The 25,324-nt window shown below is 35.3% G+C and overlaps 2 protein-coding genes across 2 annotated transcripts; both read left to right on the top strand.

Annotated features, from left to right (window-relative positions):
- The first annotated feature begins 16,125 nt into the window (after positions 1 to 16,125).
- On the top strand, positions 16,126 to 17,274 carry LOC131606099 (F-box/kelch-repeat protein At3g06240-like). Its single transcript, XM_058878412.1, has 2 exons — positions 16,126 to 16,251; positions 16,585 to 17,274. The coding sequence occupies exons 1-2, from the start codon at positions 16,126 to 16,128 to the stop codon at positions 17,272 to 17,274; spliced, it is 816 nt and encodes a 271-aa protein (XP_058734395.1).
- Positions 17,275 to 21,514: 4,240 nt separating this feature from the next.
- LOC131606012 (uncharacterized) lies at positions 21,515 to 22,519 on the top strand. The gene has a single exon (XM_058878328.1). The coding sequence runs from the start codon at positions 21,515 to 21,517 to the stop codon at positions 22,517 to 22,519; it is 1,005 nt and encodes a 334-aa protein (XP_058734311.1).
- Positions 22,520 to 25,324: the final 2,805 nt, after the last annotated feature.

Here is a 25,324-nt window from a genome sequence, read left to right as displayed (position 1 = left end):
GTATGGAGCTATGCAACCGTTATTTATTCCGGAATGGAAGTGGGATAGTATATCTATGGATTTTGTTTCTTGTTTGCCGAGGACGGTGAAGAATTGTGAAGCTATTTGGGTTATTGTGGACAGGTTGACGAAGTCTGCTCACTTTATACCAATGAGAATGGATTACCCGATGGAGAAGCTAGCTCAATTGTATATTGAGAAGATAGTGAGTTTACATGGTATCCCTTCGAGTATCGTGTCAGATAGAGATCCAAGGTTTACATCCAGATTCTGGGAAGGTTTGCAGAAGGCTTTGGGTACTAAACTGAGATTGAGTTCTGCTTATCACCCGCAGACTGATGGTCAGATTGAGAGGACAATTCAGTCATTGGAAGATTTGTTACGTGCTTGTGTATTGGAAAAAGGTGGTGCATGGGATAGTTATTTGTCGTTGATTGAATTTACCTACAACAATAGTTTTCATTCGAGCATTGGTATGGCTCCATTTGAAGCTTTGTATGGTAGAAGATGTAGAACACCTTTGTGTTGGTATGAATCGGGTGAGAGTATGGTGATTGGACCAGAAATTGTACAAGAGACCACGAAGACAATTAAATTGATTCAAGAGAAGATGAAGGCTTCTCAGAGTCGCCAGAAAAGCTACCATGATAAAAGACGAAGGACACTTGAATTTCAAGAAGGAGATCATGTGTTCTTGAGGGTGATTCCTACAACAGGTGTTGGTAGAGCACTGAAATCAAGGAAGTTGACTCCGCGTTTCATTGGTCCGTATCAAATTACAGAAAGGATTGGAGAGGTAGCTTATCGTATTGCGTTGCCATCAACGCTTGCGAATTTGCATGATGTATTCCACGTGTCGCAATTGAGGAAATTCATTGCGGATCCATCTCATGTGATCCAGGTAGACGATGTGCAGGTGAAGGATAACATGACAGTTGAAGCTTTGCCTATGAGGATTGAAGATCGAAAGCTGAAACAATTGCGTGGCAAAGAGATAGCACTGGTCAGAGTAGCTTGGGGAGGACCAGCAGGTGGGAATGTGACGTGGGAACTGGAAAGTCAGATGAAGGATTCCTATCCAGAGTTATTTGCCTAAGGTATGTTTTCGAGGACGAAAACTATTTTACTGGGGGAGAGTTTTAACACTCCATACTTTCATAATTTAATTTAATTAATTTAATTGAATTATGAGGAATTAAGCAATTGGGCTTGAGTCGTGATTAGTAAAGAGGGGGTGCATTGGTAGGCCCTATTACTAATTAAAATTATTTTATTTTATTTTTAATAAAATAGAAGGAGTTGTGGAATAGAGAAGGTTACAGCATTTGGAAAAGAGTCTGAACGTGAAAAGAGAAGAGGAGCAGAGAAGTGCGACAAGAGGAAGAGCGAAGAATCAACCTTCAGGTAAGGGGGACTCTTCCGTTTATCTTCTATTATGGGGTTATAGGTAGTATGATAGAACTGATCGTGTTATCCGTACCAATTGAGTTATGCTTAGGTTGTAGAAATGTTAGGTTTTGGGAGAATGGATTGGTAATGATTGTGTTGATCATGTATGGTGTTAATTAGACGATTGGAATGTATTATAATGTGTTATAATATGTGTTTGTTTCACTGTATGCCAAATCTGGTTGGAATGAGATTGGTTTGGTAATGACTTGGTGAAGGAAGGGCAAAATCGCAGGTTGTTTTCTGCGACTCATAGTTCTGGAAATCGCCAGTTCGCGCCGCGTCCAATGGTTGGCGCCGCGATTTTGAATCGTAAGCCGGATTTTGGTGCCGTTTCGAGCATAGTGAAGCTAATCAAATAATTTACATAATAAAATGGTGTTTTGAGTTGTGACTAGAAATTATTTTTAAAACACGATTTTATTTGGTTGTGGTGGTTTATGCTTACAGGTACACTAATGAATGTTTAACCTGTATGATGTTGTGGTTGTAACCGGTGTTTGTTATTCATGTATGGTTGGTTTAAAATATGTGTTTTACTATGGTTGAGGAATAGCATGATTGTGTGTGGCTATTTATTATTGTAATTGATGATTATGACATTTGGTCGATTTATGTGGGTGATGAGCATGTTATGGTTGATGCATGCCTACATAATCATTATGTGGTTGGTCCTTGACGATGGTGGATCAGTGGTAGCTAATTCCCATTGTGTGGAATTAGTGAGTGGGTGTTACCGTATCCTTGACGATGGTGGGTCGGTGAGTTGGGTTATCCCAGATTTTGGTACCACATGCATGTAGTTGCATTGCATTAGGCTACTTGTGTTGTTATGACATGAATGGAAGATTGTCCAATGTTATAATTTGTGTTGATTGGTGGTTTGCTTACTGATTGTATGGTTTTGAATCTGATCGTAACTGTGATTGGGTGAATGGCATGTGATTTGATATTTTATTATCTATATCTTATAACATTAGTTAAATGTGAATGAGACTCACCCTTACTGTTGCTATTTTTCAAATTGAGGAGTAGCTCTTGCACTTGGTGAGGATTAGCTCGTCAAGTAGTTCGTTAGAGTCAGTTGGGTCTGTGTCATGCTCTGGTCGTGTAACACTGGGACGTTGTTTAGAGTTACTTGTTGAACTCTTTTTATTTCAGTGTTTTATTATGGTGGTGTTTTAAGTCTATGACTTTGGATGTTGCATTGTTCAGATGTTAAATAGATTTCCGCTGTGTTAACATGACGATCTGAAGGATATTTGGGTTTAACGTTCTCTTTTATGGCATGACATGTGTATTATTTTGATTATATGGAAGTTGTGATGCCCTTTTCATGTTTTACTCTGATTATTGTTTAATATTTATGTGGGGTATTAGAAGGGTGTTACACCCAGCATAAAAGAAAACCAAAGCGCTCGACAAGAAGAAGAGTCGGCCGAGAAGCCCGCCTCACCGCCATCGAAGCACTCAGGTTGAGTCTTCCCCATCCCATTCACCGGCCAGAAGCGACGAGGGCGAGAACATTGAAGCCATGCTCAACTACCGCATCGTTCGGGGAGCCACCAACTGCCAACTCTTTCCTATTACTCTCGCGAAGGGCACAATGGCTTGGTACAAAACCTTGGCTCTGATGTCTATCCATTCTTGGAGTGACATGATGGAACAATTCTCCAGGCACTTCACCGCCTCTCGACGACACCCAAAGTACGAGGCATCCTAGGAAGCAATCACCCAGGGAGTCGATGAGCCCCTACGTAGATACCTCGATTGATTCAATCAGGAGGCTATACAAATCTCCACGACAAATGATATGAACAGGTATCTGCTTGATCGTAGGTTGTGCCCGGGCGACGACTTTAAGAAGGTTGTCGGGATCGAAAAACCCCACTCGGTGGATGCACTCCTCCTCAAGGCTCAGGCCTACATCCAATATGAGGAAAACCAGGCTTCTAACAACGCCCACTAGTTAAGAAGTCAAAACAACTCGAGGATCTCGAAGTACGACGACCTCGCTCCTCCTCTTCGTGACAAAGAGAAATTCAAAAATTAAAATATCTTTTATATAAGTATTAATATCTTTTAAAAAACATATTGATAGCAAAAATTAAATTAAGTTTGACTTTTTTATTAGAAAACCATAATAAATAAATAAATAAGTAAATGTCTATAAAAAAAGAAAAATAATAAATTTAAAACACCTTTTATATAAATATTAATATCAATTACAAAAACATATTTATAGAAAAAAATAAATTAAATTTGACTGTTTTATTCTTTTCTTTTTTTGTCAAAATCCTCATTTTATTTGCAATTCATTGTTTTTTGTCCTAACTTTGTTAGGACAAAAACAATGAGAAGGATCATACCCTTCACGCTGTTAGCGCAGAAAACAAGGAGAAAAAGAGGAAGTGGACAAATACGCATGGACAGGAAGAAAATAAAGACGAAGACGACGACAGTGACACCACTGAAACCTTATGTACCTGGAGAATTGATAACTTCAATCCTTTTAAGTTTACCGATGAAGTCTCTTATTCGTTTCAAATGCGTTTCTAAACCATGGTTTTCTCTTATCTCTGATCCCAATTTTGCTGAATCTCATTTTCATATAAAATTGATTTCATATGAAATGCTTTACGCCTATCAACATCTAGAGATTTAGAAGAACAACTTGACTTAAAGAATGCTTCTGTTAAACGGTTCCATTTTTTGCATCCCCAACCTCATTCTCTTAATCAAATTATCAATTCCTGTAGAGGATTTATATTTTTCCAATATTCTTCGAGTTTTTGCATATTTAATCCATGCACCAAAGTTCACAAACAAATACCTTTAGCTCCTGGTGAATTTGAAACAAATTTAGAGTTACGTAATTTGTATTATCTATATGGTTTCACATTTGAATAGTTAAGAGATGATTACTTAATGGTTTCATTATCCTATATTCTATCCTAGGAAGATTTTTCACGTTTGGAATATTTCTCATTGAAAGATAACAAGTGGAAGGAAATTGAGGATACTTATTTCCTTTATACGATTGAAAAGATTGAGCCCATAGTAGGATCACTCTTTAACGATTTTATACATTGGCTGGCTGTACATTCAGATTCATCGATGAAAGTTATTATTGCATTTGATTTAACATAAAGGAAACTATTGGAGATGCTTTATCCAAATGGTGTAGGCTGTAACACCCTTCTAAACCCCGCGACAATTAAACAATTTCAAATCAGAGTAACATGCACAAGGGCGTCACAATTCATAATAAAATAAACATCATCGATCGTATGTCATGCATTCACTGAAGGAACATCTTAACATAACTCATAAATCAAATATCTCATGTTTACACAGCGGAATGAATCATCAAAACTAGCATCACATCGTCAATGCTTTTAATCCTCAAAATATATTAAACAAAACATAGTTATTGTCATAAACTTAAAACAGTGTTCTCCCGGTGTTACATCTATCAGAGCATGACCCGACGCTAAATAAACACATTGACTCATGAGCTAGTCCTCACCAAGTCGAAGCCGATATCCTCAACCAGAAAAATATAGTGTAAGGGTGAGTCTCATTCGCAATTAACAAATATTAGTGCATTATAAATAACAACACATCAATAGTTACATTATTCACCCAATCCATCTATATTCAGATAATCCATCATCACGCAAAACACACAATACCAATCATAATAATGAAGCACATTCAACCATATTATCCAATTCATGCATATGGATGTAACTGACTCTATGCATGTGGTACCAAATATCATCAATGGGAATAACCCACTGACCAATCTAACATCTCCAGATACGGCCCTGCCAGCATAAAATTCCACACGTTGGGAATTATGCCCTTCACTGAATCCTCTCATCATTAGGAATTCAACCCTCATCAAATGATTATGAAATGAATGCAACATACACAACATACTTATATCATCATCATCATCAATAAGCATGTTCACATGTATATTAGAAATCACTCAATACAATTCAAATCATCATCAATAACACAAGATCATATCACAAGGTTCATCATCCTCAAACGGCACACAAAACAGGCCTACAGATCGAAAGTTACGCATCATTGAACTTTCAAAGAAAATCACAAAACAGGATTTTTAACACACAGAGACCATACGCGTATCACCAAGCCTATACGCGTATCATACGCGTTTCACCAGAGTCAAAATTGCCCAGAAAATATCTCATACGCGTATTAACATCTCATACGCGTATCATTAGAACCAAAATACTCTTTAAAGTTTCTCATACGCGTATGACCACTCTCATACGCTCCTCATACGCAAATCACCAGCACATGGTCTATGGGACAGGGCAGCTGCGTATCATACGCGTATTGCCCCTGGGGATTGTCCCTCATACGCGTATGGCCTCATCCCATACGCGTATGACACTGTTCCATACGCGAAACACCAGTAAATTTTCCAGAACCTGCAATTTCGCACCAGTCCAATTCTCACTTGTTTCTACTCATATCAGTCCACGATTTTGAGTCTAAAACAGTCTAATTTCAGACTTTCATTCATAGGATTCATTCATACTTATTAGACTATCATCCTATATCAATCCATACATCAAAAACCCAATTCCCATATCATTTCTTAGAACCCCAAAAACCTAACTCTGACATACAAATCAAATTCACTCAACAACACAACCAATCATGCATTATCACTCATAATTACAATAAGAGATGGTAATTGGAAGAGTCCCCCCTTACCTTAGCCAAATCTCTTGATCTTTGGTCTCTTCCCGTTTGTTCCTCTTTTCACGTTCTTCGTGTTCCAACTTCTCTGTTCTTTCACGTTCTATTCTTTTCCTAATTTCCTTCTTGTTTTATGAAAAATAACTTTTAATTAGAAAAGGCTTTTTACTAACTCACACCTCCCTCCTTGCTAACATCATACATTGGCCCAATGTCTAAAACCTTTTATTTTCTAATTTTATTTTCCATAATTCAACATAATTCTAATATTAATTAAATTTCCAACTTAAATTAAAATTAAAATCATACGGGTGTTACACAGGCCATAAGTCAGAGCATTGTGAGTAGTGGGTATATGGAGAATATCTTAGTTTATGGGCTATGGATTGTGAAACTAGTAGAATTGAAATATTGTTGATGAAAGAATACAATGTGCATTCGTCTTGGATTAAGGCTATTGTTTTTCGCTATGCAAATCCTGTCTCCTCATCAATTTTCTCCAATATGCCCTACAAAAACTATTGATATCATTGTAACAGATGGGACTAGATTGTTGAGGTATACCGACAAAGGAGAGCTTATAGAGGGTTCTGTATGCGGAAAAATTCACTAATCAATTATATGAGATTGAACATAAATACTTACTTGTTGTAGACATGATTTAGGAATAAGGATTGTCGTTATTGTCACCTTGATTCGATCCCCGAAAAGATGAATGACGGGATCTTCTTCTGTATCTCACACTCCCGTTCACACCTCTCAATGGGGCAACTTGTGGAGCCGTCAGTTTTTGTTTCTGATTTCGTGATTACGGAAGGGACCTAGCCAAATAATATATATAACCCTAGTCCCTAGCCATTATGGGCCAAGGGTTAAAAGCCCACACTTTTGCCAACACTAATAAAGTTTCAGATACTCTATCTTTAATTAAAAATATCACTTAACCAATAAAGGAGCCTGTTTATGCACCTCCATCAGAATCACGATTAACCCGTTTTTCACAAACTAAATAACAATTGATTGTAGCCCATAAAATGTTAAATAATTCTAACATTCTCCCACTTGGGAAAAATCAATTGTGTGATTTTAATTTTAAAAACATTTCGAAAACGACTCTCGGGTTAACGACTAATTTCTTAAATTGCGTCCGCATTTTAAGAAATACATGATTCCAGGTGCAGTATCCGAATATGACTCCATCCAACAAAATTCAAGCAGTATTGATTCGTGGCGATTATTATATCTTTCATTGACATAAAATCTTCCATGGTTATAGATACTACGAACTCCGTCAACTAGTCATTAGTGTCGATGTGATCCAACAGCCAAACTGCTATTTTCTCTGTCAGTCCTTAATAATTTCTCTAAAATTCCTTAAAGCCGGAGAAATTGCATGATTTTGCAAATTATAATGCCTCAGTTCCAATATAGCGTCGACGACCGGCACAGGGATCCTGACAACGCTGAGCTTAAAATCACACCTCAGCTCCAATATGACATCGATCACTGGTATAGTGATCTCGAAGATGCCGAGCTCAAACTTATAACCATGCCTCAAACTCCAGCTATTGTCAACCATAGGCACAGTGGTTCCAATGACACTGAGTCTCAATCTTAACAATTGACATATAAATAAATAATGACAAATAATAATATTCATTGCATTATCAATTGCACAAAGTAGAAAATACTTGATAATTCAACACTTAAAGTGCTCAAAATAAAATACAACACAATAAGAAAATGACACAAAGAATAAACTCCCACTAACCAAGCACATCGAAAGAACTCACAATGCCTATAGTAGGACAGATTCTTCCTAGTATCTAGAGTAATTGGGCATCATTCAGAGTGATTGTCTTCACCTGTCATACCTTTCAAGATATTTTCCTAATAGGGAAACTTATTGAAGGGAGGAATCTTATTGGATTTCAAGGGTTTTAGTTGTCAGTTTTGTTAAGGGGAGGTTGAGTCCTCGTCAAACCTTTTTTAGACTTGTGAGGTAGTTACACAAGTTTGGTATAAGATCTTTAGTTGAATAGATTGGTGCTCGGATTTACCTAAAGATTTAATTACTCTTTTTTCAGATTTTCTTTACCCTTGGTGGGTCGATTATAATTAGGGGAGGTCAGCTCCTGGTTTGATATGTCTTAGTTTGGTCGATTTTGAAAGCTCGGAATGTGCTATAATATTCTCAGTTACTTCAGAAACTCTGAAAGATTTTATAATTGTTAAAAATTATATTAAAAAATATATATCCAATGATTATCAGGGTTCACCTATTTCTTTAAATATTCTTATGGGACAAAAAAAAAAAAAGAGGAAAATAGAGATATAGAAAGACAAATACTTCAATTCACTTGTTAAACTCCTATCTTATACTATCCATTTTCTTTAATAATATTTTAATTCAAAAAATAACTTTAAAAACTTAGTTATTCTCTCTTTAAATATTTAATTGAGAAATAAAAATTCATAAAATGAGAGAGAAAATTTACCACTACATGAGGTAGCGGTCTCTACCATCTCCTACATTTATACTTCTAAATTTTTTTATTGTGATACTTCAAATCCACATCTTAAAAAGAAGAATATATAATTAAAAATTAATAAACAATAATAAAATTGAAATATATAAAGAGAAAATAAATATTATAAACTTAGAGAGGGATATATTTCCTCTGACTTGAGAAAGATGTTTCTTCTGAACTATAACCATCTACATTTTTGCTTCTAAAAACCTTTTTAGTGATCCTTCAAATTCACATCTACAAAATATATATAATTAAGAATTAACAATAATAAAATTAAAATATATGATAATAAAATAAAAATCATATATTTGAAGTTAAAGATATTTCTTCTAGCTTGAGGTGGATTCCACAATCTCCTATGTCCTTACTTCTAAAAACCTATTGTGTGGTGCTGCGAATCCACATCTATAAAAAAAATAATTCAAAATTAATAAAAAAATAATATTTAAACATATGAAGAGAAAATAAAAATCATAGATTTAAATAGGGAAATATTTCAACTAATTAAAAATGAATAATTGACATGTATAACCGTTACTAACTAAGTGAATTAATGGCCTGGATAGTTAGTCATGGAGAGAAAGTTATGAGAGAAATTGATATGCTATCCATTTATTTTTTGTGATTTTCTTTTTTTATTATTATAATTTAATAGAAAAGTAGGCGGGATTACTGAAGAGGTGAGTTTATAGAAATTTATTATTATTATTATTATTATTATTATTATTATTATTATTATTATTATTATTATTATTATTATATAGAATGTAGTTTTTCTAAGATTGGCATGCATTTTGGTAAAACTAACCTAGCTGAAACATGTTGAATAAAATCCCATATCATTCAGTTTTCAACATGTTGAACAAGATGTCACAATATTACTGGTATGACATCGTGTTTACTGGGGCGTGTTTGCTAGAGCTGAGCTGTCAAGTATATCAGCTCTTTTGTTAGCTATAGAATATTTTGGAATATTCAGTTATCTTAGGTGTATCCAAGATCGACTTAATCTTAGATATTTGTTGGTTTTCACAATCTCTATAATTGGAGACAATTTAGGAAAGGCTGGATTAAAACCCTATTTTCTTGGAGATCAAGCAACTTTGCATCCTCCTTGCTATAGTTTTAGGCCCAACTCAGTCAATACTAATTCTATAAATAGACTGACCTAAACCTAGTTTTGGGTGGAAGTGATATTTGTATTTTTAGGATTCTATGAATCCTTATTTTAGTTGTGTTGTAAGTTTCATGTTATGTGCATTCATAAATCTGTAGGTGTTGAATGTTGTTTAATCTCCTAATCTGTTAAGGAAGGAGAGTAGTGTCAGTTCTCATAAGCTTTTAAGCATTGAGAATTGTGTGTCTTGGAAGAGTGTCTTATACTCTTAATTGTTTGTGGTGTTTGTCACGGGTTGTGATTGTGGGAATTTGAGGAGGGCCTCATACCTAGGTGAGTCTTAGGTAGAAGTCATAGGAAAGGTAGGGATTAAATAAGAAGTTGTAAACGGGGGAGTTTAGCTTCGAATTGATACTATCGTATATTGATTTTATCCCTTGCTTGGTAGCTCCCAGAGTAGGAAGGTTGTTCCGAACTAGGTAAACAACTCCTTGTGTCTTTTACCGTTCTGCCTTAACTTTCGTTACTACTATCATCTTGCTCCATAAACTTTATCAACATATATTTGTGTTGTGACATCTCATTCGACATTACATATCTGATACCAGAATTTCAATTGGTATTAGAGCAGGCATCCTGCTCTGCATCTGGGTGAGATATAGGGAAGTTACTTTCTGGTACGATGCACAAGGAAGGAGGATTTTTGAACAGACCACCTAGTCTGGATGGAAGTAATTATGACTACTGGAAACCTCGTATAGTTTCCTTCTTAAAATCCATAGACAGTAGGGCTTGTAAGGAAGTTTTCAAAGGATGGAAGCATCATGTTGATGTGGGAGCGGACAAACAACCCACTACTGAGCTAAAGCCTGAAGAAGACTAGGACAAAGAAGGGGATGAACTAGTTCTTGGAAATTCTAAAGCCCTAAATGCCATCTTCAATTATATTGACAAGAACATCTTCAAGTTGGTGAACACATGTGAAGTAGCCAAGGATGAATGGGAAATTCTTAAAACTGCTCATGAAGGCACGTCCAAAGTGAAGATGTCAAGACTACAATTGTTTATCACTCAATTTGAAAATCTAAGGATGAAGGATGATGAAAGTATTTAGGACTTTCATATGAATATTCTTGAGATAGCTAATGCGTCTAGTTCATTAGGAGAAAAGATACCAGAAGAGAAACTGGTGAGAAAGATGCGCAGGTCCCTTCCCACGAGATTTGATATAAAGGTGACTTCCATCGAAGAAGCTCAAGACATTAACCGGATGAGATTGCATGATCTAGTAGGATCTCTTCAGGCGTTCGATTTGAGCATCAATGAGAGAGCTAAAAAGAAGAACAAAAGCATAGCTTTTGTAGCCAACACTGAATATGGTAAGGAGGAATGTGATTTGAGTTAAGATTATGGAATATCCAATGCCATAGTACTGCTTGGGAGACAATTTAACAGGGTGATAAAGCAGATGGGCAGGAATCCAAGATCAAATGTCCAGAGCAACTCATGTGACATTCATGACTCAAATGATGTTGGAAGAAGTAAAGCTGAAGAAAAGTTCTCGTAAGAAAAAGGTATACACTGCTATGAATGTGAAGGTTTTGGACACATTAAACCCGAGTGTCCTACATATCTTAAGAAGCACAAGAAGGGCCTATCTGTAACTTGGTCTGAAGAAAACTCTAAAAGTGACCTTGAAGACGAATCTGCCAAACATATAAATGCTTTAACAAGCATATGGACATCCGATGGTGGTGGTTCAACATATGATGATCTAGCTGCATCAAACAGAGAACTGTGCCTCAAAAGTGCTGAATTGCATCAAGAAAGGGAGAAAAAACATGTCTAGTATGCCAATTGAATGCAAAAAAGAAAGAACATCTGAGGACTATCTATGGACTGGAAGAAGAGGCGAGCTCTCTAAAGTTTGAACTTGACAAAGTTCAAAAGTTTGTTAGAATGGTGAATAATAGGTCTCACTTGCTTGATGAAATTCTTCAAATGGGAAGAATGACAGGGGGAATGAGTAGCCTAGGGCTGGATGAGAAAAAGAAGCTTTTGGAAATTATTGAGGATCTTATAGAAGATGGTGTGTTGTTAAAATCAAACCAACAAAACATGACTCAAATAAGAAGGAGTTAAAGTACCGGTTCCACTGTGAAAGATGAGAATCGTCGAAATGAAAAAATCTCTGAGAAAACCAGGAATCTTGACTCTAGAGGCCAAGATATTGAGAAGGCCTCTCAAAGGAAGAAGCAGAAGATGTCGAGACCCGTGTCCCAACATATGAAGGTAGCACAGAAAAGGTACGATAGCCCTCAGCATAAATACCTTAGATGCGATCACTGTGGCAAGTTTGGTCATTCAAAAGCTACATTCTACAATTTGACTGGATATCCCAAACGAATGTTGTCTCATCAAAGGAAACATACTAATATGAATCCAAAGGCAAAGAAAGTCTCCATCCACGGGACATGTGTGAAAACTGTCTCGAGACACAAGCCATGCTATGCATGGAAGAAGATCCAAGTCTATGAAGGCTGAAGGCTCAAGAGCAAAGAAAGATGCAGGTGTCATGAGTGATAACCTCTCTAAAGCCAAGATGGTGAGTTCTGACAGGAAGAAGTATGAGGATTCCAAAGTCATATTTCGCAAGGAAGAGAATTGTGACCTGACCAGGTCCAAGGAGATAATGGACTCTACAAATATGATCATCTGTAACTCTATCAGAAAAGTAAACACTGTTAAGACAACTACAACACCTGCTAAAGTAAGTTCTGCTAAAGAAGTCTCAACATCTGATACCGACATTGGAGAATCTAATGCAAATGCTTAAGCTGGTCTAAATCAGTACAAGAGGAGTGAGACAGGGAACCTGGTCCCAAGAGATGTTGAGGTGCATGTTCTAAGTGAGCAAGACATTGCCTCTAAAGCTGAAGAGAGCCTTGCTTTTTAGAGTGGTTGTCCAGGTGAATATCAAAGTGATGAGGTCTATATCTGTGATCAGTCAGTAATTGAACTTATTTTCAGGCTAAGAGTGTGTGTGTGTGTGTGTGTGTGTGTGTGTGTGTGTGTGACACTAACCAAGATTCGAGGGCGTGGTATATGATGTTGACTGAACCCCGAGTCAATCATGAATATGGAGGGAATGAAACTGACAAAGATCTTTGTGTCATGGAGGGCTCAAGAAACTATGCCCAGGTATTTATGAGTATTAAAGGGATGTCGGATGAAATGATCCAACATCTTGTCAAACAGATGTAGTTGAGGGTGGAAAAGTCTCTAGGAGCGCAAGCTAAACAGATGGAAGACTCAATTCTCTTCTATCAAAGCAAGTGTGCAAAGAATGTTGATTGGGGACTCAGTCTGGAGAGTACCGGTCATGGAGAAATTCCTATCTCCTTTCACCAGAAATGTTCTAAAGATGAAGAAGGAGTAAGGGTTTATCAAAGTCTTCATCAAAGCATGACTAGGAGGCTTCTATATTTTAATGCAACCAGATCAGACATAGCTTTAAAAATCGGTGGTTGTATCAAAGGTCAAGAAGGACTCAAAACAAACCACCTCAATCAAGCCGAGGGAATTTTGGAGTCAGTATTGAGTACAAGCAAAGCACTACATTCCTATGATTCAGACTTTATTCTAGTAAGATGTTGTGATAAAGATCAGACTAATAGTGTTGCTGATAGAAATAATACTTCTGAAGAAGTTTCTCTCTTGGAAAATAATGTCTCTTGGCCCTTTGACAAGCAAAATTGTGTCACTTTTCCTATGGATGAAACTGTTGGTGCCCAACAAATGGTGCTAATGATAATGCTCCTCTAAATGTCATGACATAGTCATGCGAAAACTCGAGTGTCCTCAATACTTACAAGGACCCTAGGCATCTCAGTGGAGATATTGGGGAGATAAGGACCGTGACTCTGGAGCATGGTAATACTAAAAGGAAGCTTGCTATTAGTCTTCCAAAAGGCCTTAATAATACTCATCTTAAGAGAAAACTTGGGGTATGTATTCATGAAGAATTATAGCAATTACTTCAAGAGTTGCATCTGCAAGTAGAAGAACTAAAGATGTTGGAATGTGTACAACTTCTGGTGGTACCATTTGAGAAAAATGAGCTTTTGTTATGGCTGCTATTGCATGACTGCTGGTCATGTGATTTTGTTTAGATTTACATTATGATTCTTTTTAATTTAGTCTATGATTTTGTAAGAGTTAAATACCCAGTATATTTTAATTTTACTTGCATAAGAATTTTTTTTTTGCTTAACAAGTACATTGCTTTGTTCAACTACCTTTTTCACTTGGTGGCTAAAAAGGGGGAGTAGGAATTTAGTATACATGAGGTGCTTGTGCTCGAGGGGGAGTCTGCTTGCTACTACTATTGTGTTAGTATATACTTTGTTAGTATAAGCTGGCATATGTTGAGGGGGGCTGTTACGGTGTTATCTGTTACCCTATTATCTGTTACCCTTGCTTGTTCTTCTGATGCAATGGTTATTTGGTTGTTTTAGCCAAAATGTGCCAAAGGGGTAGATTGTAGTTTCTCTAAGATTGGCATGCATTTTGGTAAAACCAACCTAGTTGAAACATGTTGAATAAAATGCCATATCATTTAGTTTTCAACATGTTGCACAAGATGTCACAACATTACTGGTATGACATCGTGTTTACTGGGGCGTGCTTGCTGGAGCTGATCAGTTGAGTATATCAGCTTTTTTGTTAGCTGCAGAATATTGTGGAACATTCAGTTAGCTTATATATATATATATATATATATATATATATATATATATATATATATATATCCAAGATCGACTCAATCAGAGATATTTGTTGGTTTTCACAATCTCTATAATTGGAGACAATTTAGGAAAGATTGGATTAAAAACCTATTTTCTTGGAGATCAAGCAACAGACTTTGTGCAGCCTCTTTGTTGCCGTTTTAGGCCTAGCTCAGTCAATACTATTTCTATAAATAGACTGGCCTAAACTTAGTTTTAGGTGGAACTGATATTTGTATTTTTAGGGTTCTAGGAATTCTTATTTTAGTTGTGCTGTAAGTTTCATGTTGTGTGCATTCACAAACCTATACGTGTTGAATGTTGTTTAATCTCCAAAGCTGTTAAGCGAGGTGAGTATTGTCAATTCTCATAAGCTTTTAACCATTGAGAATTGTGTGTCTTGGAAGAGTGTCTTCTACTTTTAATTGTTTGCGGTGTTTGTCACGTGTTGTGATTGTGGGGATTTGAGGAGGGTCTCATACCTAGGTGAGTCTTAGGTGAAGTCATAGTAAGGATAGTGATTAAGTGAGAAGTTGTAAACGGGTGAGTTTAGTTTCAAATTGATACTATCGTATATTGATTTCATCTCTGGCTTGGTATCCCCCAGAGTAGGAAGGTTGTTCCAAACTGGATAAACAATTCCTTGTGTCTTTTACCTTTCTGCATTATTTTTCGTTACTGCTGCCATCTTGCTCCATAAACTTTATCAACAGATATTTGTGTCGTAACATCTCATGCGACATCACATATCTGATGCCAGAATATCATAGAAATTATATTTATTAAAAACCTTAATCATGGTTACTTAAAATATAGATTTTTTGGAAGAGAATATTGGGTAAAGGAAATAGTATATTAGTGGGAGGTAATCATTAAAAAAATGCTAGTTAATGGATAGTTATTAAAGAAATAATAATTTATTAATTAAAATAAAAAATAATTATTTAGTGGTGTAAATAATAAAATGAAATAAATAGATATGTAAATAATAAATTATAAAATTACTCTTAGTTTTGGCACCAAAAAACTGTTTAAAAAATTAACAAATTATATATTTATATATTAAAAAATAAAAAGACCATCATAAATAAGTAAATAAATGTCTATAAATAAGAAAAATAAAAAAGTTAATATACCTTTTATATAAATATTAATATCTTTTAAAAAAACATGTTTATAGCAAAAAATAAATTAAATTTGATATTTTTATTAGAAAGCCATAATAAATAAATAAATGTCTATAAAAAAGAAAAATAATAAATTTAAAATACCTTTTATATAAAAATTAATATCATTTACAAAACATATTTATAGCAAAAAATAAATTAAATTGGACTGTTTTATTCTTTTCTTTTTTTTATCAAAATCCTCGTTTTATTTGCAATTGTTTGTTTTCTTCTTAACTTTATTAGGACAAAAAACAATGAGAAGGTTCATAACCTTCATGCTGTTAGCGCAGAAAACAAGGAGAAAAAGAGGAAGAGGACAAATACGCATGGACAAGAAGAAGAGAAAGACCAAGACGACGACAGTGACACCACTAAAATCTTATGTACCTGAAGAATTGATAACTTCAATCCTTTTAAGTTTACCAGTGAAGTCTCTTCTTCGTTTTAAATGTGTTTCTAAATCATGGTTTTCTCTTATCTCTGACCCCAATTTTGCTAAATCACATTTTCAACTTACAACACACACTCGTAAAATTGAGTTCATATCAAATGATTTAGGCCAAACAACATCTATAGATTTTGAAGAAGAACTTGACTTTGAGAATGCTTCTGCTAAACGGTTCAGTTTTTTGCATCCCCAAGCTGATTCTCTTATTCATATTATAAGTTCGTGTAGAGGCTTTATATTTTTCCAATATTCTTCGAGTTTCTGCATATTTAATCCATGCACCAAAGTTCACAAACAAATACCTTTAGCTCCTGGTGAATTTGAAACAAATTTAGAGTTACGTGATTTGTATTATCTATATGGTTTCGGATATGATCAGTTGAGAGATGATTACTTGGTGGTTTCATTGTCCTGTATTCTAGCCCAGGAAGATTTTTCACGTTTGGAATATTTCACATTGAAAGATAACAAGTGGAAGGAAATTGAGGATACTTACTTCCTTTATACGATCGACAAGATAGAGCCCAGAGTGGGATCTCTCTTTAACGATGCTATTCATTGGGTGGCTGCACATTCAGATTCATTGATGAAAGTTATTATTGCATTTGATTTAACAGAAAGGAAACTTTTTGATTTGCCTTATCCAAATGGTGTAGGCCATAAGTGTGATCATTATGAGTTGTGGGTATATCAAGAATTTCTTAGTTTATGGGCTATGGATTGTAAAAATAGTAGAATTGAAATATGGTTGATGAAAGAATACAATGTGAACTCGTCTTGGATTAAGGCTATTGTTTTCCCTGTGCAAATCCTATCTCCTCATCAATTTTCTCCAATATGCTCTACAAAAAATGGTGATATCATTGTAACAAATGGGACTAGATTATTGAGGTATAACGACAAAGGAGAGCTTATCGAGGGTTCCTCATACAGATGCTTTCCAGATAGTGCAGTTTCACGTGGATCCCCATCAATAGTGTATACAGAATCTTTTCTTTCACTCCCTGGTGATGGCACGCAATCTTAAGAAGATGATTCAGACTAGAATTATTAGGTTTTGAAATATTTTCTTGATTTATTGATGTGCAACAAAATACAAAGTTTGGTTTTATGTTTATTGAAAATGTTGACAGCTTTGTTTGTGTCATTAGTGTTATTTGTGCATATGTAAATGTAATTGCATGAAATCAAGATTGTCAAATCTTTTACACGTGATTGTCTTATTAATGTTAGTTATGTTATTTGTTTTAATTTCACGAATAATATGCCAAACCTAAAACCTGTCATAGAGTCATTGTACTAGATTTTATAAAAATATGCTTCATTCGTAAAGATTTTAACAATAGCAATTATGACAAATCACTTAAGCTTCTTAGAATCTGTTTTCTTTTATATTCTATTAAAGGAAGCGAAAAACTGGAGATTTTATGGTTTAGTTCAGAAAGAAAACACTTTTTTTAACTGAACAAAACCGCTTGGGTTATTTAATTTCGAAGCAAACAGTTTTAAGGTTTTATTCTAAATAAAATCCCCGCCGGTAACTACCTTGTTGCATTTGACGTGTTCGCAATGGTTGGATTTAAGATTAAACAATTTGGATTTTAATGTAAATTTCAATTTGCTTTAAAATAAAAATATTGAATTTAAAATTTCAACCGCCTGATTTTAATCCAACAATTATGAATATGCGAATGTATAAAGGTAAATATCGAATGCTGGGAAACCTGACGAGTCACTGAGTTTTTATGAGTCTAAACCGAACTTCTCTAATATTATGGTGGTTTTGTTATTGATATGTGTTTCAAGGATTCACAAAGCTAGATGGTTTTCCCTAGGACAACTTTTATCGTATAATTCAATTTCACTTTTCAAAAGTATAGATCTTATTTTAAATTCAAATTATCGTGGTTGATATGATGCAAGCAAGTGGTATGAAGTGTGTTATAAATTGCTATAAATTTCTAGATTTCTCTTAGATATAATGAGTATGGAAATGTTAGAAGAACCTAGAAGAATCTATCATAAGACATCTAGAAAGAGTTAAAATAATTTAGAAATATTCACTACTATTGAAAGGTTAGTGACTTGAGCCTATATACGCAATTGGTATTTTGTAATTAATTATCCAATCTCTTCGCTCTCCTAGTAACAACAATATTTACTTCTCTTCTTCTTTTTACTTTTCTCTTTTCTCCTCTTTCTCTACTAACACTAACAAAACAAAGGATTACAAAGCATTTCAATATAGAAAGGGTTTCAATATGCATTGATAACTTTATAAATGGAATTTCAGTCATTGATTATTATTAGCATTTGTGTGTGCATGGAAGCAGATATGACCCATCAAGGGTGTATCAGTATCTAAGTAACAAGAATATAACAAGCGTTTGTTGCAAATATCAATTATTGTTAAATCAAAGCAACCAATTTCAGTTCCAAGTGCAGAAATAGTAAACATTAATTGATAGTAAATTAGCTAAAGCAAGGAGAGATAAACACTCGGTCAAGAATTACAAACCTCTGAACTTTGCCTTCCATGGAAGAGAGAAGAGAAATGATTATTACCTGGCAAAGTTGCAATGTAATTTTCCAATGTGATATTTTAGTTTGTGAATTGGTTTTTAAATGGCTAATCTGTATTTTTTGTAGTGATTCTTATAAAAATAGAAAAACTTAATTTTTTTCAAACTTTTTTAAAATAGACTAAAAATACTTATTTATAGTAAGAGTTCTTCTAAGCCTAAATGGTCCATAAACCCCACGTTATTGGTTCTTATTGAATTACATAATATTTTGCTAAAATAAGTTAAATAAAGCAAACATCAACTAATTATAAGTTAAAACTATTACAATCCCAAATTAAAATTAAATTTATTTATTCAAAAATAAATTAAAATAGAATATTTCTCTTCTTCATCCTCTTGTTTGACTCTCATCAAAGTAGTAAACGAACATTAAGCTGTAAAGATGATTGAGTTTGATTACACTAATGATCGATTCTCAGGTGATTATTATTTTTTATTATATAATAATTAATATTTTAATTTCGAATTTTTTTTGAATTTTATTTTTATTTTCTTAACATGGTAGTTTCAATATTAATGAAATATAAATTTTATTTTTAAAAATATTATAAAATATTCTATTAAAATTTTTACTAATTTAATATAGAAAAATATTAGGATTAAAATTGTTTGCCTAATAAATCATTTCAAATTCAAATAGTGCGCATTCTTCAAATTATGTGTTTTGATCAGAAAGTTGTCACGGTTTTACTTCTCGCACCTCACCCCTTACAACCTTTTCATGGACAAAACTCTTACCATAATCTACCACTTAAAAGTAACTCACCTCTCACAAAATTACCAAGGGTTTTATTTTGATAATAATTTGCATTGAATGTTTTAACTAGAGATCCTTACTCCTTAGAGATCCTTACATTTTTAGGAGTTTTGGTATATTATTAATCTAAAAGAAGAATTAGAAGTGAAAGTATTAGTTAAAAATATGAAAATTTGAGCATTTATAAATAGGAGAATCTGCACACCTATAATCTTAATGTTTTTGATGAATATATGATGTGTCTCATACAAATGTGTGTTTTTTAAAAAAAATCTTTAAAATGTACAAATATTCTCTCATTTTACCGAGTAAAATAATGTCGCATATTTTTTAATATCCGTTCTATATATAGAGTATTATTTAGAATTCTTTTTATTACAAACACTTAAGCCAAGAGGTAAGTTACTAGAGAGACAGATAACTATATATGACATGTTAAAGGAGTGAGAAAATATGAGAGCAATTGAGGTGATATAATCCATGTTCTATTTTTTGGAAACGGCATCCCATCATGTGACACAGTCTTAAAAAATTATACTAATAGTAAATAATAAAGGATAGAGAAATATAATAAATAAGAAAATGGGCAAAAGATTAAATTAAGAGGAGGCAAATTGAGGTTGAAGTAGAATTGCAGAGGGTTCTGCAGATAGATCCCCTCGTGCGTCTCACCCGCTGACTCACACTTTGTCCTTTTAATCTCATCATTATCATTTTTCTTTTGACCTTTGACTGCATCACCAATGACACTAAATTAACTTTATAATTTAAAACTGTAACGTGTATGAGGAAAAGGGTAGTAGTATAAGGGTGTAAATCAATACACGGTTACATTTTTGATTTATTAGGTTCTTGGATCCCTTGCACGTGAGGTCCTTTTACTAATAACATATTATACCATTATGTTTTTCACAAGAAAAGATTTTCTCCATTTCCTTCCTTCTCTATTCTGTGCATTACTAAAATTTTGAAAATATTAATATAATAATGTGACACATAATGTGTACATTTATTTTTTATGTCCTATATATATCTTCAAAATTATAGTAATGAAGAGAGAAAATGAAGAGAAAAATGGAGAAAATCATATCTCGTTTTTCAAAGCATGCATTTCTTCTCTATTACTCCCGTAGGTAATTACTTATTGGTCCATGTAACTTTGAATAGAATCGTAGTTATTACTTTCAAGTTTTCAACACATAATATATGATAAAGATTTCACCTAAATTCGTATATTTCCTCGATTTTTAATATAACGGGAAGAAAAAAACAATTCTAAATATATTTTGAATCTCAGCTATTACAGTTTATGTTTTTATTTGTTTATAAGTATATAATAAATTATCTATTCTTTCGGTTTCCATAATAACTAAGAAATAAAATAATCAGATTTTATTATAAAATAATCGTTAAATAGGTTTTATCATATTTCTAACTTATATGTAGCAGCCCCAAACTCGTTCGCATCATTCTTTGGGATAGATTGCAAGATAGAAAAATTCTTCAATGTTCTTCTATCCTTGAACAAGACATTTTTTATTCCCTTGCAATCTTTCTCATATAATGGTGTTGGTGTTGATGTTGATGTTGTATTTTTGGAACAACACTCAATTAAAGAAGGTTGGAAAAGTTAAACATAGAAGGGCGTTCAACCTTTGAAAAGATTAGAAGTTGGATGCATACAAGATATGTATTAAGAGATTTCAACATGAACATGAAAGTGAATAAAGGTGATTCTCATTACTCATTAGGATGAGCACAATGTGCTTTTATACAAGATTGAGTTACATCATAAGAAGCTGAACATGTGCTACATGGAATAAAATCCTAGAGTAACAAACTAACTGAAATAACAGAATTCAGTTAGTGTACTTTCTCTCTATCCTTTTTATCATTACTCACATACTTCAATATCCCCCCACAAGATGAAGGATGGTACTGACATACCTTTTTGGTATGCTTGCTGGTCGGGCAATCAATCTCTCATGGAGGCATACCCGGACTTATACCGATATGCCAAGAACCATCTTACTGACATTTTTTCTGCAGGTTTGTTGTCCTATGGAGCGGCTGACAGCGTCTCTTCCACAGATGCAGATGGCATTTGGCAATGGCAGCTTCATAACATGGTGGAGATGTGTAGAGGGGAAGATACGGAGCTGACTGACAGCGGCGATACGGAGCTGACTGACAGCGGTGGAGATGCTGTCTCGGTACAGCAGCGACATACCCTCATTGCTGGCTTGCTGTCCGATCTTCAGCAGCAAGGGGTGCGCGTGTATGGTGATGGCGAGGACACTTTCGTTTGGAGTGCGGAGGCGTGTGGTGTTTTCACGGTGAGTTCTTGCTATAACCGTTTTAGGAAGAATCTTTCCGGTCCCCCGATAGATAATATCACAGTTGTAGCCTTATCCCATCTCTGGAAAGTTAATGCTCCCCCCAAAATTCTATTATTCGGTTGGCGTTTCATTATCAACAAAATTGCAACGAAAGACCTTTTGGTTAAAAGGGGCATTATTTTGGATGGTGATGATTCTAGATGTGTTTTTTGTGCTAAGGAAAACGAGTCGCTTCGTCACTTATTCGCTCATTGCGAAGTGACAAATAGAGTTTGGAGGAAAGTCTTTGATTGGGTTGGAGTTGACATTTGTTTATCTAGGGAGGAGTTTGTGAATTACTTTCATTATTGCGGGAAAATAACATGTGTCAAGACTAGAATCATTGGGGCGGTGGTGTGGTTATCAACGGTTTGGAATATTTGGCTATCCCGGAACGCTATCGTTTTCAAAAACGAAACCTTTAGTTTCCTTGGTTGTTGGTCGGAGATCGTTTGTAATGCTTGGAGGTGGTTAAGCTCTTTTTATAATAGAGTCAATTATTGTAATTTGTATACTTGGAATATTCTACCGTTCTCGTGTTTTGAGACGTAGGAGTTTTCCATTTGTATCTTAGGGCGGAGCACCCCTTTTGCTCCGATTAATCCATTGCCTATTAAAAAAAAAAGGATGGTAGATATCTAACATCTTCATCTTGAACAATAGGTCATGAAAAGGCTGTGAATGGAGTGACTTAGTGAACAAGTCAGCGAGTTGTTCTTTGGATTTCACCGGTAGTAACTTCAAAATGCCTTTGCTTTGTTTTTCCCGGACAATATGGCAATCAATCTCCAAGTGTTTCGTTCTTTCATGGAAAACGGGGTTGGAGGCAATGTGGATGGCACTGTTGTTGTCACAGTATATCACAGGCGTTCTAAGACATGTAATGTGAAGATCTTTCATGAGGTATAGGAGCCATTGAAGCTCGCATGTAGCTGCAGCAAGGGCCCGATATTCCGCCTCGGAAGAAGAACGTGAAATCGTGAGCTGTTTCTTAGTGCGCCATGAGATAAGAGATCTACCAAGGAAAAAACACTGGCCTGACACAGATCTGCGAGTGTCCAAGCACCCTGCCTAGTCAGCATCAGAGTAACCATTTAGTTGGAGGCAGGAATCTCGTGGAAAGAAAATGCCTCGAGCCGGACATGATTTAAGATAACGTAAGACCCTGCATGCAGCATTGAAGTGAGTGACTGTAGGAGATGCAAGGAATTGACTAAGTTGTTGTGTGCTGAAGGTGATGTCAGGTCGAGTGGCATTAAGATACAAGAGACGACCAACAAGACGGCGGTAAGAGGGAATGTCGTGATATGGTGTACTTGAGTCTTGGTGCAGTTTGACTGCAGGGTCAGAAGGAGTAGTAATTGGCTTGGACTCAAGGAAACCAGAATCATCCAATAGATCGAGACAATACTTACGTTGGTTGAGAAAGATTCCTGTCTTAGATTGAGCAACCCCAATGCCGAGAAAATACTTTAATGTACCCAAGTCCTTGATTTTGAAGGCATTGTCTAGGGCAAGCTTAATAGAATTGAACTCATTCATATCATTACCAGCTAGAATGACATCATCAACATAGACTTTTAGAATAGTGATGGAGGATGATGAGCATTTCACAAACAAAGAATGATCTGATGTGGCCTGAATGTATTGATGAGCAAGAAGAAATGAGGTGAGTCTCTCATACCATCTTCTACTCGCTTGTTTAAGGCCATAGAGGGACTTAATAAGCTTGCATACCTGGTTCGGTTTGGAGGGCTGCACACCCGGTGGAATAACCATGTAAACATCTTCCTCAATATTGCCATGTAAGAAAGCATTATTTACATCAAGCTGATGTAAGAACCAATGCTTGCAAGCAGCTAAGGCAATAATGGTGCGGACTGTAGTGAGCTTGGCAACTGGTGAATAAGTATCGAAGTAATCAAGGCCTTCAATCTGGTTGTAACCCTTGGCAACCAATCGTGCTTTAAATCTGTCAATCGAGCCATTAGCCAAGTACTTGATTTTGTATACCCATCTGCAGCCAATTGGTGTGATGCCAGGTGGTAAGTCCACAAGTTTCCATGTACCTGTTTTCTCGAGGGCTGACAATTCAAGTTGCATAGCCTGTTTCCAGCACTCATACTTAGAGGCCTCAGCATATGTCTTAGGTTCAGTATTTGTAACTAAGGACAATGCATAGTTAGAATAAGATGGTGATAAGTGTTTGTGTGAAATGAAGTTAGAGAGAGGATATGGAGTACCTTTGGAAGAAAGATTTGAAGTAGCCAGAGAATTGCAAACATAATCTTGCAAATAAGAGGGTTGGTGACTCACCCTTGAAGAGGTTCTAGTTGAGGGAGAAGGGTTGGGTGCTATAGGCTCAGATGTAATGTGAGGGTTGAAAGCTAAAGCATCAGTTGTGATGTTAGGTGAGTTATTGATGGGAGAGGATGCAGTAGCAGGTTCAGTAGGTGTGGGTGGGGAGGTTGGGGTAGTGTGTGTGAGGGTTTTATCTTTGATAGAAGGAAAGTAGGACCAAGAAGTAGATGACATAGGAGTTGTGGGGATGTAAGGAAGGATATGCTCATGGAAAGTGACATTTCTAGAAACAAAGATATCATTGGTATGGAAGTCAAGGAGGATGTATCCTTTCATACCAGATTTGTAACCAAGGAACAAGGATTTTCGGGCTTTTGGATCAAGTTTGGTGCGATGAGCTTGAAGGGAAGATGCATAACATAAAGAGCCAAAGACCTTAAAGGAGGAAATATCAGGGAGTTTGCCATAAAGAACATGATAAGGAGACTGGTTTTGAAGAATGGGAGTAGGGACTCTATTAATGATAAAAGTTGCAAACTGAAGAGCATATGACCAGAAAATCTTGGGAAGTTTGGACTGATACAGAATGGCACGACCAACATTTAATAAGTGTTGGTGCTTCCGTTCAACTCTACCATTCTGCTGAGGATTTTCAACACAGGATCTTTGGTGAATGATGCCTTTGGATGCATAAAAGTGGTGGAGTAAAAACTCAGGGCCATTGTCAGTTCGAACGATTTTGGGTGTGATGTTAAATTGATTATGAACCATAGTAATGAAGTTTTGGACATGAGAAGAAGTTTCAGATTTTGATTTCATAAGAATGATCCACACAAATCTAGTATGATCATCTAATACAGTTAGGAAATATTTGTGGTTATGTGGGGATGGAGTGGCTATAGGGCCCCAAATATCAAAGTGTAAAAGTTCAAATTTGTGTGCAGCAATAGAGGAACTCAAATGATAGGGCAATTTCTTTTGTTTGGCCAAATGGCAAATGTCACATGTGGCATCATTATCATGTACAACAGAAGAGTATAGTTTTGACATAAGAGC

Source organism: Vicia villosa, linkage group LG1 (assembly GCF_029867415.1).
Source record: "Vicia villosa cultivar HV-30 ecotype Madison, WI linkage group LG1, Vvil1.0, whole genome shotgun sequence".
NCBI classification, from domain to species: Eukaryota; Viridiplantae; Streptophyta; class Magnoliopsida; order Fabales; family Fabaceae; genus Vicia; species Vicia villosa.
The sequence above is the reverse complement of the archived record's forward strand: the minus strand, read 5'-3'. Positions and strand labels throughout refer to the sequence as shown.